Source organism: Penicillium odoratum (assembly GCF_028828045.1).
Source record: "Penicillium odoratum strain IBT 22623 chromosome Unknown utg000004l_segment0_segment0, whole genome shotgun sequence".
Taxonomy (NCBI): Eukaryota; Fungi; Ascomycota; class Eurotiomycetes; order Eurotiales; family Aspergillaceae; genus Penicillium; species Penicillium odoratum.
In genome coordinates this window covers 1,528,959-1,545,363 of record NW_026643146.1, presented here as the reverse complement: position 1 = coordinate 1,545,363, position 16,405 = coordinate 1,528,959, and the positions used below count along the sequence as shown (strand labels likewise).

General features: G+C 44.9%; 4 protein-coding genes across 4 annotated transcripts; 3 read left to right on the top strand and 1 right to left on the bottom strand.

The window, feature by feature from the left end:
* Positions 1 to 665: 665 nt before the first annotated feature.
* On the top strand, positions 666 to 4,822 carry N7520_004846 (WD40 repeat domain-containing protein; the record flags this gene model as incomplete). Its single annotated transcript, XM_057138780.1, has 3 exons — positions 666 to 1,084; positions 1,143 to 2,733; positions 2,786 to 4,822. The coding sequence occupies 3 exons, from the start codon at positions 666 to 668 to the stop codon at positions 4,820 to 4,822; spliced, it is 4,047 nt and encodes a 1,348-aa protein (XP_056996987.1).
* A 7,127-nt stretch (positions 4,823 to 11,949) lies between these two features.
* Positions 11,950 to 12,530, top strand: N7520_004845 (uncharacterized protein; the record flags this gene model as incomplete). Its single annotated transcript, XM_057138779.1, has 2 exons — positions 11,950 to 12,106; positions 12,157 to 12,530. 2 exons carry the CDS (start codon positions 11,950 to 11,952, stop codon positions 12,528 to 12,530), a joined length of 531 nt encoding a protein of 176 aa, XP_056996986.1.
* Positions 12,531 to 12,861: 331 nt separating this feature from the next.
* On the bottom strand, positions 12,862 to 13,041 carry N7520_004844 (NAD(P)-binding protein; the record flags this gene model as incomplete). Its single annotated transcript, XM_057138778.1, has 1 exon — positions 12,862 to 13,041. One exon carries the CDS (start codon positions 13,039 to 13,041, stop codon positions 12,862 to 12,864), a length of 180 nt encoding a protein of 59 aa, XP_056996985.1.
* A 542-nt stretch (positions 13,042 to 13,583) lies between these two features.
* N7520_004843 (3-oxoacid CoA-transferase) lies at positions 13,584 to 15,504 on the top strand (the record flags this gene model as incomplete). The annotated part of the gene is made up of 7 exons (XM_057138777.1): positions 13,584 to 13,854; positions 13,911 to 14,192; positions 14,239 to 14,724; positions 14,773 to 14,867; positions 14,903 to 14,934; positions 14,982 to 15,321; positions 15,370 to 15,504. 7 exons carry the CDS (start codon positions 13,584 to 13,586, stop codon positions 15,502 to 15,504), a joined length of 1,641 nt encoding a protein of 546 aa, XP_056996984.1.
* Positions 15,505 to 16,405: the final 901 nt, after the last annotated feature.

Sequence of the window (16,405 nt, the reverse complement as noted above, 5' to 3'; positions counted from 1 at the left end):
ACATACTAGAGGTGGCCCGGTAATAGGGTAACGATCTTATATTATCAAGGAATCTACACTCGAGGGAGAAGAAAATTTTCAATGATATACCCAGCGTTTTATTCTAAACTTTCGTTAGGCTTATTCATTTATCTAGATTTCCAGAAAGAAAATCCCTTCGAATAGAATAAGGTTTAGTGCGTCCCGATACTGGTGCAACCACTGACATCTTTTAATTGACTTTCTTATTAGGTAGCTCCCTAAGTGCCTAAGATATCAGGCTCCAGCGCACATAGTCTGATAGATCTCGAGAGCTTCTCTCTCTCTCTCTTTCCTCAATCCGTCTCCCACCAATATACTACTTTACCCTACATTGCTGCGCTCGCTAAAACTTTCTTGACCTTAGGCCAAGCCACACTAGTCTATATTAGGAGTAATTCCGGAATACCCCTGTAAATTGCGCGTGTATTACTTCGTACGTAGATTGCATAGTAATTTCAGGCATGTATTCGCTTGTAAATTCAGTACACCTAAAACCTCCGTACCCCTCCTCCAAAGGCTGCTCTTGTACCCAGACGCCCTTATCTGGCCAGAGAATCACCGAACGACAAAGCGAACTCCAAAACCCGCTCTGCGATCTCTGTATGATGCTACCTACGTGGCGCTTATAATAGTGGTTCTTCCAAATGGATGGACTTTCCTCGGCTGCGAGCGTTATCGCGGTCATTCAACTGACAGGAAGCCTCGTGAAGATTTGCGGAGGCTACATTCAGGAGGTGAAAGATGCACGGGACGAGATTATCACTTTACAACGGGCGATTACAGGTCTAGAAGGGATTCTTCAAGACTTGCAGTTATTTCTTCAAAGTAATGACGACAACACCCTACCTACGTCCTCGCGGTTAGCCAGCAATATGACCGATTGCCTCTCCGACCTTCAAACCTTGGAGGCGAAAATCGATCCAGGAACAGGAAAGAAACTGATGAGGAAAGTGGGTTTCCGCGCATTGAAGTGGCCCCTGAAACGAACAGAATTGGAGGCCGCTGTTCAAAATCTTGAGAGACACAAATCCTCCTTCATCTTATCACTGCAAGTAGATCAGACGTAAGTTTTGCAACGTTCCATCAACTTTCGAGAGTGTATTGGACTAAGACACACCCAGAAGGCTGATCAGAGGAATTACCCAACACGTTGAGCATTTTAATAAAATGAAAGTTCTTGACGAGCTTCCCTTTGTGCGTGGAGCCGAGTATAACTCATACCTAGATCAACATGAAGATAGGTGTCTTCCAGGGACGAGAACCGAGCTCCTTCAACAGATAAAAGAATGGGCTCTGTCCCCTCGGGGAAAGTGCCTCTTCTGGTTAAGTGGAATGGCCGGGGTGGGGAAATCCACAATATGTAGGACTGTGGCGCACTCGTTCAAGGAGACGAAGCACCTAGGAGCAAGCTTTTTCTTCAAGCGCCGTGAGGGTGATCGAGGGAATGCCTCAAAGCTCCTCTCAACACTTACAAGGCAGCTAGCGCTTATGTTTCCTGAGCTGATTGTTGGTGTGCGGAAGGCTCTCCATGATGACCCTGACATTGCATCAAGATCACTGACAGATCAGTTCGACAAGTTGCTCCTTCAACCGCTGCAACAGCTTAGGTTGTTTGATCAGAAACCTCCTACCGCAATTATAGTGATTGACGCTTTAGACGAATGCGAAAATGATAATGATATACGAGTCATAACCCAATTACTGCCTTATTTCCAGAAGGCAAGCACTGTTCGTCTACGAATATTCTTGACGAGCAGGCCTGAATTGCCAATCCGCATCGAGTTTTCAAGGATGTCTCATCTTGATTACCAGGATGTGGTTCTTCACGAAATCCCTAAGGAGTTGATAAAGCGTGATATAACTCAGTTCTTGAAACACCGGCTTTCAGTGATTCGAATAGATCGATCTTTACCCTTGAGTTGGCCCAATGACACCGATCTCCATGCTCTTGTGTCACTATCCGTTCCTCTGTTTATTTTCGCCTCTACAGTGTGTCGTATCCTTGAAGATCCTCAGTGGGATCCTGTGGAGCGTCTTACTGACATCCTCACTCACCGAAATGACGGATCTCAGCTGGACAGAACATATCTTCCGGTGCTTGATCGACTTCTGAAAGACCAAAACCAATATCGGGGAAAGCAATTGCTCAAAGAATTCCGAGAAGTAGTCGGTACTCTCGTGATGCTTGAGAGTCCGCTGTCTGTTCGTTCGCTTTCAATACTCACTGGTCTCTCTGAAAAGTTAATAAATACGAGACTAAACTCTCTTCACTCGGTGATTCATATACCCAAAGATGAGTCTATGCCTGTGCGGCTTTTCCATCTATCATTTCGAGAATTCCTCCTCGATCCGGAAACACGTGACAAAACTCCACTATGGTTGGATGAGAAAGAGATCCATCAAAAATTGACTTCACAATGCCTCTCTGTTTGTGATAATCTAAAACGAAATATATGTGGACTACCTAGTGATGGCACCAAACGCATGAAGATTAATCGCAAGACGGTTTCCCACTGTCTTCCATCAGAGTTACAGTACTCCTGTCGCTTTTGGGTGCAGCATCTCGTGCAAAGCAAAGAGCAAGAGTTAATGATGCATGATGCCTTCCTATTTCTAAAAAAGCACTTCTTGCACTGGATGGAAGTAATGAGTGTCCTAGGTCTTGCGTCGGAGGTTGTGGGAATAATAGATGTGTTGCAGGCACTAATAGTTGTGGGTCTGGGTTAATACCTATTTGATGATCTATGCTGATAGGTAATTGTAGAAACAAGCGCATTGTGGAGTAACCGAGTTCTTACTTGATGCAAAGCGGTTTGTCCTCAAAAACAAACAGATCGTTGATATTGCGCCCCTCCAAATTTACAACTCAGGGCTTGTATTTGCACCCACACAGGCAATGATCCGGAGGCAATTCGAAGGCGAACTCCCCAATTGGATAGTGAGGTTGCCAAATGTTGAAGAAACCTGGAGTACAGAATTACAGACACTCGAGGGACATACAGGTCTAGTTAAGTCTGTGGTATTCTCTCCTGATGGCCGATATTTAGCATCTGGCTCATATGATATGACGACCAGGCTTTGGAATACCTCCACAGGTGCTTTGGAGCAACTTTTAGAAGGCCATTCAGGCGGTATTGAGTCGGTGGCCATCTCACCGAATGGCCAACTGCTAGCGTCTGGCTCAAGAGACAAGACTATCCGGCTCTGGAATATAGCCACAGGTGTACTACTCCAGACTCTGGAGAATATTTCAGGGTCTGTTTTATCGGTGGCATTTTCTCCTGATAGCCGCCTTCTGGCGTCTGGCTCAGGAGATAAGATAGTCTATCTCTGGGATCTTGATCCTCATACATGTGTTCTACAACGGACTCTCGAAGGTCACTCAGGCGGGATTGAATCAGTGGAATTCTCTCCTGATAGCCAACTCCTAGCATCTGGCTCAAGAGATAAGACAGTCCGTCTATGGGATCTCAATCTTGATACAGATGTTCCTCAACAGACTCTCGAGGGTCATTCAGATTTTGTTTGGTCAGTGTCTTTCTCACCAGACGGCCGATTCTTAGCGTCTGGCTCAAGGGACAAGACAGTCCGACTCTGGAATCGTGACACAGGCGCTCTACAACAGACTTTCGAGGGTCACTCAGATTTTGTCTGGTCAGTGGCATTCTCACCAGATGGCCAAATTATAGCGTCTGGTTCGGTGGATAAGACCATCAAGCTCTGGAATATAGCCACAGGCGCGCTACTCCAAACCATAGAGGGCCATTCTAACGGTGTTTACTCGGTGGCATTCTCCCCCGACGGTCAAGTATTGGCATCAGGATCGTATGATATGACAGCTAGACTTTGGAATCCTACCGGGGACGCTCTGCAACAGAATCTTGAAGGCCACTCAGACGGGGTTGAGGCGCTAGCAGTCTCCCCTGATAACCGACTTGTGGCGTCCGGCTCGAGAGATAAGACAGTCCGGCTCTGGGATTTCTCTACAGGAGCTCTGCAGCAGACTCTCGATGGCCATCTCGATTTAGTGAGATCTGTAGCATTCTCGCCTAATGGACGACTTCTAGCATCTGGCTCTCATGATACGACAATACGGCTTTGGAATACTGCTACTGGTACACTAGAGCGTATTCTTACAGGCCATTTAGACCACGTTAGGTCTGTGGCGTTCTCCCATGATAATCAGCTCCTAGCTTCCGGTTCTGTGGATAAAACTATCAAGCTCTGGAGTATACCCACAGGCGAGCTACTCCAAATCCTCAACGGGCATGTAAATGGGATTGACTCGGTATCATTTTCCCCCGATAGCCGACTCCTTGCGTCCGGCTCGAGAGATACCACGGTCCGGCTCTGGGACCTCTCAAAAGGAGCCCTACAGCAGACTCTCGACATCTTCTCAAGTTGGGTTAGTGCTGTAGCGTTCTCCCCTGACGGACATTTCCTAGCGATTGGGTCGAGAGACAAGTCTGTGCGACTCTGGAATTGTGATACAGGGATTCTGCAACAAGAGTTCAAGGTCGGAGGAGCGGTCACCAACTTAGAATTTTCCGAAGACGGCTTGTTTTTGAACACCAATCTAGGATCCCTCAATCTGCAGCTCTGGCGCGAAAATCACGTCTCCAATTCACTTTCCGGAATTGGAGGGGCATTGATATCGGATGATCGGTGGGTGATTCTTGGTGATAAAGAGATCTTGTGGCTTCCTCCTGAATATCGGCCCATTTGCTCAGCTACGAAGCATAGCAACTTCATTATGGGACACGCGTCAGGACGAATTTCGTTCATAGGTTTTAATATTTAAGAGGTGGCAATAGCATTTGCGTTCAATATTCCATCTACAGTTGCACTTTTTAGACGACTTCAGCATCTCAATAACAGATAATTTAGAAGCCCCACAAATCTGTGATCAAAATTTCAAAATGTTATGGAGATAACGATACGCATAGTTGATCTTCGGGTCTTTTCGCTAATGAAATCTTGGGAAAATGACTCTGACCAAGGCCTGTTATGAGGTATACAGACTACTAATAAGCAGAGCAATATGCCAAAAGCAGGTTATGAGATGCGTGAAGGGAGAGAGAAGAGAGAGCTAAGGAGGTAGATCTACTATGCGATCTATGAAAGCAAACAGAGTCATGTGATCTCCCCACTATGATTCTGACACCTGTGAATATTTAGGACTCTTGGGATGCTTCCGGACTCACATTGGATACTCGATTACGTAGCCCGTGAGCTCTGTATTATTGTCCGCATTATTGAGATAGTGGAATCATGAATTGTCTCGTACTTGGAAAACAATTAGTTATACCTTTGTTTAAAGGTTTGGTGATCTTATTTGCCTGCCCAGGTGCTGTCTGATCATGTTACCTAAGCAAAGTCACATGACAATCTGTTTTTGTCGGCTCACGTAAACGGACGTATTTTATCGACCAATAGGGTCCGTACTCGATCGTGTAATTGTCTGCATTATTACCCGCCCTCGAACCATGGTTCTTATGTGCGGATCCTGACTAAGGCTAGCATGACAAGGCAGATTACCTAATTTTATGATTCTCCATAACGTGAAGTCCGGTTGCGCGGGCGACCCGGTTGAGCGAGCGACCCCACCAAAAATCCACTTCCATATTAATACGTCTTCTTCAACCATAACAAGAATGCCCCCTGAGCGCTCCGATAAGAAAAAAAAGCTAATAGAGCAGGAGGGTCGTCTTTTATTAGCTATAAAAGCTATAAAAGATGGTAAATATCCCTCTGCTGCGGCTGCTGCACGATCCTTTGATATCCCTGTCTCAACTTTGAAGGCACGGATTAATGGGCGTGAATCTGCTACTGAAAAGCGACACAATCGCTTTATTTTCACCGAAATTGAGGAAGGATCGATTGAAAAATGGCTACTGGATATGGATTCTAGAGGGGCAGCTCTTACTTTGCCTATGTTGCGAGATATGGCTAATCTGCTACTTTATGCCCGAAAAACTACGCCCTCTACTGTGGGTAATCATTGGCCTGCTGAATTTATCAAACGACGCCCAAATCTCTCTACTCGATTCTCTCGCAAATACGACTATCAGAGAGCCCTTTCAGAAGACCCTAGAATCATTAAACCATGGTTTGATTTGGTGCAAAAAAAAATTGAAAAGTGGGGTATTGTCTCGGACGATATCTTTAACTTTGATGAGAGTGGTTTTGCTATGGGTATCGGCGCAACACAAAAGATTATCACTTCTGCAGAATACCACGGGAAAAGAGCTCTTTTACAAGCCGGAAATCGCGAGTGGGTAACCATAATCGAGTGTATTCGAGCTTCTGGAAGTATTATGCCTCCACTCTTCATTTTCAAGGGAAAAAAGTTTCCAGAGCATCTACGCCCTTATCTTCTTTTAAATCAAGAAGGAGCACGTCTCACTATGAGTGAAAATGGCTGGACTACTAATACAATTGGTTTATGGTGGTTGAAACATCTTTTTATCCCAAATATTGGGCCAAGAGTGGGGAAATATTGCCTACTGGTCCTCGATGGTCATGGGAGTCATTTGACCCCCGAATTTGACCAACTTTGTGAAGAAAACCAAATTATCGCAATCTGTATGCCTCCTCATGCTTCCCACCTTTTACAACCTTTGGATGTGGGCTGTTTTTCGGTTTTGAAGAGGCTTTATGGAGGAGCGGTTTCAACCTTGATGCGGAATGGAGTGAACTCTATTGATAAGGAAGATTTTCTTGAACTTATCGCTGATGCGAGAATTGGTGCTTTTAAGACTTCTACTATACAAATTAGCTTTTCAGCTACTGGATTAGCACCATTTGATGCTAATAAAGTCTTGGAAAAGCTAAATGTGCGCCTGGATTCCCTTCCTCCTCTCGATATTGTCTCACAGCGACCACTCTCTTCCGGCAGTGATAGTGATCCAAATACTCTCTGGACTCTCTCAAAATTCACAAAATCACAATCTCGGATCAAAAAAGGTCTAGAATCTTCTTCTTCAATCCTCTCTTCACCAACAAAAAGAGAGCTTCAGAAGACCTATGATATGACTATCAAAGTGGTCCACCACCATATTTTTCTCCAGAATCGCTGTACCCAATTAGAGGCTACCAACAAGAAACAGACAAAAAAACGAGAGACCATACATAAGTTTACTACCCAGAAAGGTATCTTTGGGGGTCTAGAGAGTGGTAAAGATGATGTGGTTTATGAGGATGAAGATAATGGTAAAGATATATATTTGCCGGAGGTATCTACAAGAGCGGTTGTTAAGCCTACTTTACCTTCTATGCCTTCGGTTCGGCGGCATGTGACATGTTCTGGCTGTGGGATAAAAGGTCATACATATCCTGGATGCCCTTCACGTGTTTATTAGCAAAATTTTGAGTTATTTGATGGTTTTAGTGGTAGTTCAAAATTAATGATTTTTCGAAGTTTGGTGGGGTCGCTCGCTCAACCGGGTCGCCCGCGCAACCGGACTTCACGTTAGCGACAGTTTTCGTGCTTATTCCACGATCCATTATCTTTAGCTTGGACTCATTGCGGTTTGTGATATAGTCCAGACCTTTATTGTACGGACGGCCAGTCTCCCCAGTCCTCGTTATCCACGTCTTCGACCCACTAAGTCAAAATGGCATTTCGATGCTCTGGCTGCCATGAATGGATCAAAACAAGTGAAGACGCGCATGTCTGCCCTGGAGGCGCGGAGGCCAAGAATAGTCCTCACGTCTTTGACGAGGACAATCAAGTCATTTTCTCCAATTCCTGCTTCCCTGGCTTGAGCTGTCAGACGGCATGTGAGTTCAATCGGTCGATATTATTTGTGGCTCTTACAAATAAATATTTTGGAGGTTAGGTACCACAACATGTGCATTGCGTGGGTGATTCTCACAACACCCTGAAGTTCTACAGCCTCTGTCTAGAACTGACGGCTGAAGAGGATAAGCCAGGGCCGCTGGGCTGTCACTTGGTAATGAGTGGCAGCGGGGTGTGAAAGTTCGCCAGATTCTCGAGGCATATTTGCATTTCCATGGAAAGTTCTAGTTTCCCTGGATCGCCATACAGCTACAAGACAACAATCGTATTTTAATTACAGTAAGGCGCGGTATTCATACTAGTTTAGAAATATTGATACTCCAGAACTATTCCAAATATGAACTAGTGTTATTATGTAGTGGAGCCTGAGAATCACTTCAAGAGTGTAGGCGGTTGCACCAGTTTCGGGACGTACTATATGAGTGATATCTAAGTCACCGGTAGATTCGACTTCCAACAGTGGTCATCATAAATGTATGAGAGAATGTCATACAAAGTATTGGGCGACGCAAGGTGCTCGATAGGGCCCTGGATAAGTGCAGCAGGCCGATGGTCCTTCCAAATGGTTTTCTTGGGGCCACAATGACGTACAAGCCTGAGAACCAGATCCTTGCCAATTCGTGCTGTGTTTGGTGTTAATGACAAGGGTATAGAGGAGTCCGAAATTTACTTTAGAGAGGACTAGTGATTGTTGTCCGGAAGGAACGGCAGCAAGAGTGCTCCTGTTCTTGGTCATTAGGTGCTCTTATAGCCAGCAAACACACGCGATGTTTAACTTGCACGAACGAATCAAATCCCTGACCCTGCGACCTCAACATAGCCTACCTTCCAAGGTACCATATTTCCTGATGACGTGGCAAGGGCCATTTATGTTCCATAGCGAGACTGCATGGTACATTTAATTTCTTGCCTTTCCTACATGCTTCCCCATGCTGCCTTCCTACGAATGCGCACTCGGCGTTAGCTGGCGCCGAGCCTTCCGTGTCACGAGCCATGATTGAACAATAAGAGAAAGGCATCTAGAAAATCTATGCCTCCCCCATGACGTTCTCGGAGCAGCCGCAGGAGTCCAAGTAGCTAGTGGGCTAACAGCGATAGCAACCGTCGCCACAGGCTCGGCCGCGGCAGTAGAATGGCCGCGGGCTAGGCTTCATCAGGACCCAATTTGGGTCACAAAAATAGCAAACATGTCAAGCCTTTTAATACAGCATGTTTGTAGTATGTTTTAGGACCCTATATATATGAAATTTTATTATTATTCCACTAGCTACATTCTCTTAATATACTATTAGATATATAAATTACCAATATCCTATTAAATAAATCTCGTTATATGAAAATAAATAAATTACAATGTGTTCTCAGAGAATGGTGGAGCTACCGCTTATTTCAAATACATATCTTGAACTTTAAATTCATAAAATCCCCAAAAAGAACTGGTGGATTTATACAGTCACTCCCTAAATTGATACCGTCACTCCCCAAACACCCAATTAGGAGAAATCAGAAATGTCAAAAGTTCCACCTGTACATCGGCAGAATATTTTTCTACCACTATTATTACCACTCACAACTACTTTATTTACAACCCTCATTGTTATTTACCCTTACCTCCACAGAGACACCCCCATATAAGCTTGCATATAAGTAAATTCTGGCTACTGTACTAAAAAACTATATAAATTAACGCTTCAAAGCTGTTATTTGACATTATTTGAACATTTCCCACGATATCTGAGTCCACCTCGCTGCCCTCCGAGTTCCCCGTATAAAGTTCTAAGTTCTCCGCCCTAATTTCTGAGATCCTTTTGCTAATAATTTGAGTCTATACAGACCCTCCCAAATCCCCTATATATAAATGTATGGACTACCGAGTCCGCCGCGCTTACTAAAACTCCATAATACCCTTCATGCTGTCCAGCATATCTAGTATCTTACTTTATCAGCGCGTAGAGAAAATATCTTAAAGACGTTTACATTATATAGAGGATTTGAGAGTCTATGTGGACAACTATAGAGAGAGTAGTAGACTATAGTGATACCTTGATATGAAGCCCTACTATCTAGAATAGGTCAGAGTTGGGTGGGTAGGCAGACTAGAAATTCCAAAATTAAAAGGCGGTGTGTATCTTGATGTATTGAAAAAATTAAAGTCATTTTCCCTTTTTTTGGGGGAGTGACGGTATCAATTTAGGGAGTGGCTGTATAAATTCCCTTCGTTTTACTACTTTTTAACCACTTTTTGACACTTATTCGGCCGAAAAAGCTTCTTAATTATGTTATTAGGTATGACCATTCTTAGTACTCGATAATTTTGGAGAGAAAATGAGACCAAATACCTAATTCTTGCGTACATTACGCATGATATCTTCTCTATCCCAGCTATAGGTACTAGAGTAAAAAGGCTTTTTAACTCAGCACATAATATCTGCCACTATCGGCGTGGTCATCTGAAGGCAAGCACGATTAAATACCTTATGCTCTATAGTCGTGCTACCCAATTTAAGATGGAAGAGACAGAGCTTGCTTGCATCCGATCTTTGGATATCTTTGAAGAGAGTGAAACTGATGAGATGCAGGTGCAAAAGAGTAATATTGGTGAAATTAGTGATAGTGAAGAGAGAGAGTGTGTGTGTGTGAGAGAGAGAAGGAGAGAGAGAGAGAGAGAGAGAGAGAGTAGGGAGATGAAGAGAAAAAGAGGGGTTTCATCTGAAGAACGTTCAGATAAAAGTGCAGATGATGGGTTTTTACCCACATTTCGCACCTCTGGTCGTGTACGGAAGCGCCCTGATCAGCCAATTGGCTTTCAAGTAATTAAATATTTGTAATTTATCTATCAAATTTTATCAGACAAATAAGGGCTACCGATTTCTGCAGAAAACTCCTTTAACCTCAGGCAGTAGGGTTTTTGTGCACAAAAACACGTCTTCGAGCAGTCAAAGTATGTATATTATTTAGTAGTATTTAACCGCTAAAATACTATAAAGACAGCATATTTTTCATATATCATGCCCAAAAAGGAGATCCACTTTCATGGGCCTCATGGGCGTTTCATGGGCCCCCTGTCCATGGGCCTGCTAAAGTCTAACTAGTTTAAGAGGTCATTCAAAGGAGAATTTCTTCACGTACTCCCTAAAGTTCTCACGTACCCCCTCTAACCCGATTCGGCCATTGATCTAAGTACCCCCTAAGTACCGATACTTTTTCTGCCACGCTTATAATATGATTTCTCTCTCTATAGACGTGCTTTGATCTCAATGAATTCGGTTATCATATTCAGCACATAAATCATATATTATCAACGATTTTTGATACAATTCAAACTCATTAATCTAACCTCGCTGCCTCTGAGTCCCCACATCCAACATTCAAAACGAGAGGACTCCTATCATATAGTGCGGTGTATCTGGTACTAGACCTATATCTGCATTACGGAATCTACCATGTCCTCGCTTTATCGGACTCTGCCCCTGCTGAGTCCTGGCAGAGAACGCTGAGTGTGCTATGGCGGTTCCTGTGTCTACCGTGAATATTGCATTCTATTGAGAAAAGCATACAGAACTCGGTCAATTCCTGGCCATTACAGCTTAGAGATCATATAGTCTACAGGGTCATAGTCCCAGAAAGCATTAAGGAACTCGGGATTTGGCTCCCATCTTCGGGAGTCAATTTATATAAAGAGGTGAGATAAAATACTTAGGGGTACTTGGACACAATGGCCGAATCGGGTTAGAGGGGGTACGTGAGAACTTTAGGGAGTACGTGGAGAAATCCTCATTCAAAGTTCCTCAATTTCAACTACATCGAATCAAATTTAATTAAAAAAGCGCATTCTTTAATTCAAATAGTGCGAATACGATTCGAATTGTAACCGTCGATTGTGTTCCTGATGACGTTGATATTACTATGGCAAACCACAGGTCAACCCTGGTTGCTCAAGGTTTCCACGTTTTCCATAACGGTGCCAATTCTCATCAACTAAAACAAACTCGGCAACTAGACTATGCCTATAATAGACCTAATTCTTACTTTTTTAAAGATGTTCGTTGAACAGAATTCTTCACTCTACATTCGCCCTGCGAATCAAACCCCAATCCTATTATACAAAACCCTCGAGAACCAACAAAATGCCCGACCAAACGTCTGACCAAACGGCTGACAAAACGACCGAGAAACTCCCCAACAAAGTGCACGGAAGGTGGCAGCTGACAACTAATTTGAAGAGCCCAGCAGAAGGCTTCTTCGGTGAAGGACGCGACGGTGAAGACTGGCAATGCAGAGATGGTAAGCCCCAACAGGAATCAATCCGAACGTAAACTTACCTACCTTCCCAGGACCCAATTTTGGAGCCCATAACGGACCATCTGTTGACCTCATTGAGAAAACTTTATCTCCAATAAAGATAGAGCCGAGGTTGAACACTTGGTGGAAACGAGCCATCAGCTTTAACCCATGGTCAATTTTCGCGATAGTTTGTATTCTTGCCGTGGGGATTGCGTCTTGTATTGTGATTGTTATGATGACTTTTCAATTCATTCCTGTGGAGTCAAGAAGGTCGACCGTTTTGAATGACTCGGCTGTCAATCAGACACAGAAGGCCGATGAATTGATTCCCATCATTATTGCACGGGCTGTTCCGCATACTAAGGGATTTGTGACAGTGTTCCGAGCTGCTCCGTCTGAAGAACCAACTAGTTACAGCTACTAGGCTTGTAAACACTTGTGCATTTTATGCAATGTTGACAAATATCGCTTTTGTGATATTTGGGAGTGCCTTGAATTGTGAGAAGCTTGTCAATTTGAGTTTGTGCAAATGTGACTCGGGTTGAGGTGAATTCCTTGTAATGATCTGATTGGAGAGAACTTGATCAATTGCTATTGTATTTCTGTTGAAATTGCGTTCGAAACTTGATTCTTCCCAGGTAGTCTAGTCTACGTTCTAATATAAATCTGATTTTTCACATCCTCGCAGTCTGTAGAGCTGATACTATCCTAATCACGGGCGATAATTCCTTCTATAGCAGCCAGGGAATCCCGGCTCAGAGTGAGTCGGCCCGGGAGACTTCGATAATAACCTGCGCCACCTTGACAGGGTCACCAGGTTGATTGAGACTGTAGGCAGTAAGAGCATCGCGAATGGCTTCAGTGCCCGCGTTCAGCTCGGCGATGTGATTCTTCAAGACAATCTTGTGGTCCCGGTAAGGAAGAAATTCCGCCATCTTCGAGGGTTCGCGTGACGTGGCGACCAGGGTGTCTTTGTACTTTGCAGCTACTCAGGCCACTTCACGGCTGATGCCCGAAGAGCAGCCTGTGATGAACTATATATGAAGTATATTGATCTGAAATGTGTGTTTTAGAGAAATGACTGAAACTATAAAAATAAAGAGGGACCGAATACACGTAAGCCAGTACGCGGGGCCTAAGCAGGGATTATAAGCCATCACACCCTTTATATCACGGAATAGTGGTCAAGTCCGACTAAACTCCATGTTTTCTCCGCGTTGGATACTCTTCGATCTAGGCTTTAGGGCATCTAGAGCTCGATTCACCTGCACGCGCTGCATCGATTTTTAGGCCGCTGTTGAAGTCCAATAAACAAGTCCAAAACCGACCATGGTTATGTCATACGATCCACCTTCGGCCCGCCACTCGGTTCCCAAAAGTAGTTCCGAAGGCCAAGTAGTTCCGAAGAGCCGAGGACTTGCGTCGACCGCGTCTTAAAATGCGATTTAATCTTTCTTCCTTTGTTCATGCGCACAAAATGTCACTGAGAGTCACCGCATCTTCATTATCGCGGAAAGCGATTTCTGCCTGTAGGCCGCGAGTCTACCTGGGAGTACGCTGCAGCGTGCGGCCCCTACTTCCTGTTGTTCGGCCGAGCTATTACTCGACCACTGCACCGCGATTGTCTCTCGCCCCGAAAGTCGAGCGTGGTGGGTCAAAGGTATTCAAAGATGCCGATGCCGCGGTTGCTGATATCCAGAGCGGATCAACGATCCTGAGTTCGGGCTTCGGTTTGTGTGGGGTTGCTGGTGAGTGAATTGCCGCGGGAAAGAGCGAACTCGATGCTAACGGTAGTCTATTCTAGAAACCCTTATCAATGCCATGGGCCGTCGAGGTTCCGATCTACATTCCTTGACGGCTGTCTCGAATAACGCTGGTGCCGCTGGCAAGGGCGGACTGTCAACACTATCGCAGAATGGACAGCTGAACCGGTTGATCCTGTCCTACCTGGGCAATAATAAAGTCTTGGAGAAGAAGTACCTGTCGGGGGAGATTGCTATCGAGCTTTGTCCCCAAGGAACATTGGCTGAGCGGTTGCGTGCCGGTGGCGCGGGTATTCCGGCCTTCTTTACTCCAACTGGAGTCCGTGAGTTTCACAAGATCGGCGTTGAGTCCATAGCTGACCCAAGCAGACACTTTCATTGAAGAAGGCAAAATTCCTGTTCGCATGGATGCGTCGGGTAAGATTTTGGAATCGGGAAAGCCGCGGGAGACTCGTGAATTTAACGGGAAGAAATACTTGATGGAAACGGCCTTGACGGGTGATGTGGCTATTCTGCGAGCGTGGAAGGTCGATGAGGCGGGGAACTGCGTTTTCCGGTACACCACCAAGGCCTTTGGTCCGATCATGGCGAAGGCTGCCACCCTAACTATTGTTGAAGCGGAAAATATTGTTCCCGTTGGATCCATTGACCCCAATGATGTGGACTTGCCTGGTATCTTCGTTGATCGAATTGTACCAGCAACTGATGAGAAACATATCGAGAACAAGAAGCTGCGGGAGACTGATTCCGACGTGCAGAGCTCGACGAAGAGCCAGGCTCAAATCGAGAGAGAACGAATTGGTCGCCGAGCGGCGAAGGAGCTGAAGCAAGGATTCTATGTGAACTTGGGTGTTGGTAAGTGTTGTTTATCTTCGTGGCTGTAGTAGGTGCTGACGAATCTAGGTATTCCCACGCTCGCTCCATCGTTCTTGCCGAAGGATGTCAAGGTCTGGGTTCAGTCTGAGAATGGAATTCTTGGAATGGCAAGTGATAAATCAGTGAATGAGTAGGAACCGTGGCTAACCTCTTCTAGGGACCGTATCCGACCGAAGATGAGGTTGATCCGTAAGTTCTTCTATATTTCACTATGATTCATACTTAACACCCGTCAGTGATATTATCAACGCCGGAAAGGAGACTGTGACCTTGATCCCAGGTGCTTCCACTTTCGACAGCACTGAGTCATTCGGCATGATCCGTGGTGGTCACGTGGATGTCTCGATTCTGGGAGCCTTGCAAGTCAGCGCGAATGGCGATTTGGCGAACTACATGATTCCTGGAAAGGTCTTCAAAGGTATGGGTGGTGCGATGGATCTCATTTCGAACCCAGACCAGACGAAGATCGTGGTTGCAACAAGTCATGTCGCGAAGGATGGATCGCCGAAGATTGTGCAGAAGTGCAGTCTGCCTCTCACCGGTGCCAATGTTGTCAGCACTATTATCACTGACCTGGTAAGTAAATCGAATGATTTATCTGGGACTGAAATTAATTTGCAACAGTGTGTCTTCCAAGTCGACCGAGGTACTGGAGAGCTCACATTGACTGAACTTGCTCCTGGTGTTGAAGTGGAAGAGGTGCGCAGCAAGACGGACGCCAAGTTCACCGTTGCAGACCAGCTTGAGATTATGGAGTAAGATATATCTAGAGTATCGAGCGATGTACATACAAATTCATGAATATTATCAAACTACAGCCTTGGAATAAAGCGTAAACATTGAAATCCGCTCACCGCTGCAGTCTCTCCCAGTCCGCTTTGAAAACTCACATGCATCATGCATGACGCTATTCCCGTTCCAATTTTGCCACTGGATGAAATTGCTTCTTCCTGTTGGCTCTGAAAGTCTTGCAAACAGGCCAAACAGACAAGGTGTCAGTACAAATCAGGCACATGTGGACAGAGCCTCTTTCGCTCAGCCTTGGAGCTGAGCCACCCTCACTTCATACCTCCATCTAGAGCGTAGCCCTTACCCATCAATGTTCGTCAGGGTCGAATAATCTTCATAAATTCCATTTGTTACATTTCGTCAGCTATCACTATGCCCCCCAACTATAACTGCTCCGACGAGAACCCCGCTGTCGCCGGACAGTGACATCAAGTGGAAGGGGGTATGACTTCGTTCCTTTCTAATGCCGATGTGTTCTAATGGAGATAGTCATTATCAATTATGTAGCCACATCTGGTACGAAACAGCGTGGAAGTGGGACATATTATAATTGTCTCCTGGGCATTTGTAGTATTTGAGGTGACTTTGACTTTCCTCTATTATAAGCAGCCCGCTTATCTTATTTTCTTACGTTGGGATTTGTCTTTAGTTTCGGTTTTGGAGTTAGGATCAGACCTTTTTCAAATTTGTGACAATAGCTGTGTTCAGGAAATCAATAAAACATACTCATCAGACCAAATTCGAAATTTCTCAGCATACAGTGTAAGATGCAAGTGGAGGAGCAACCTCAGGACTATCCCGAAGTACCCAATCAAAGTTTCACTTCGATTAGAGTATGGTACTGGTATATAATTCTTATCTTCAATGCCTC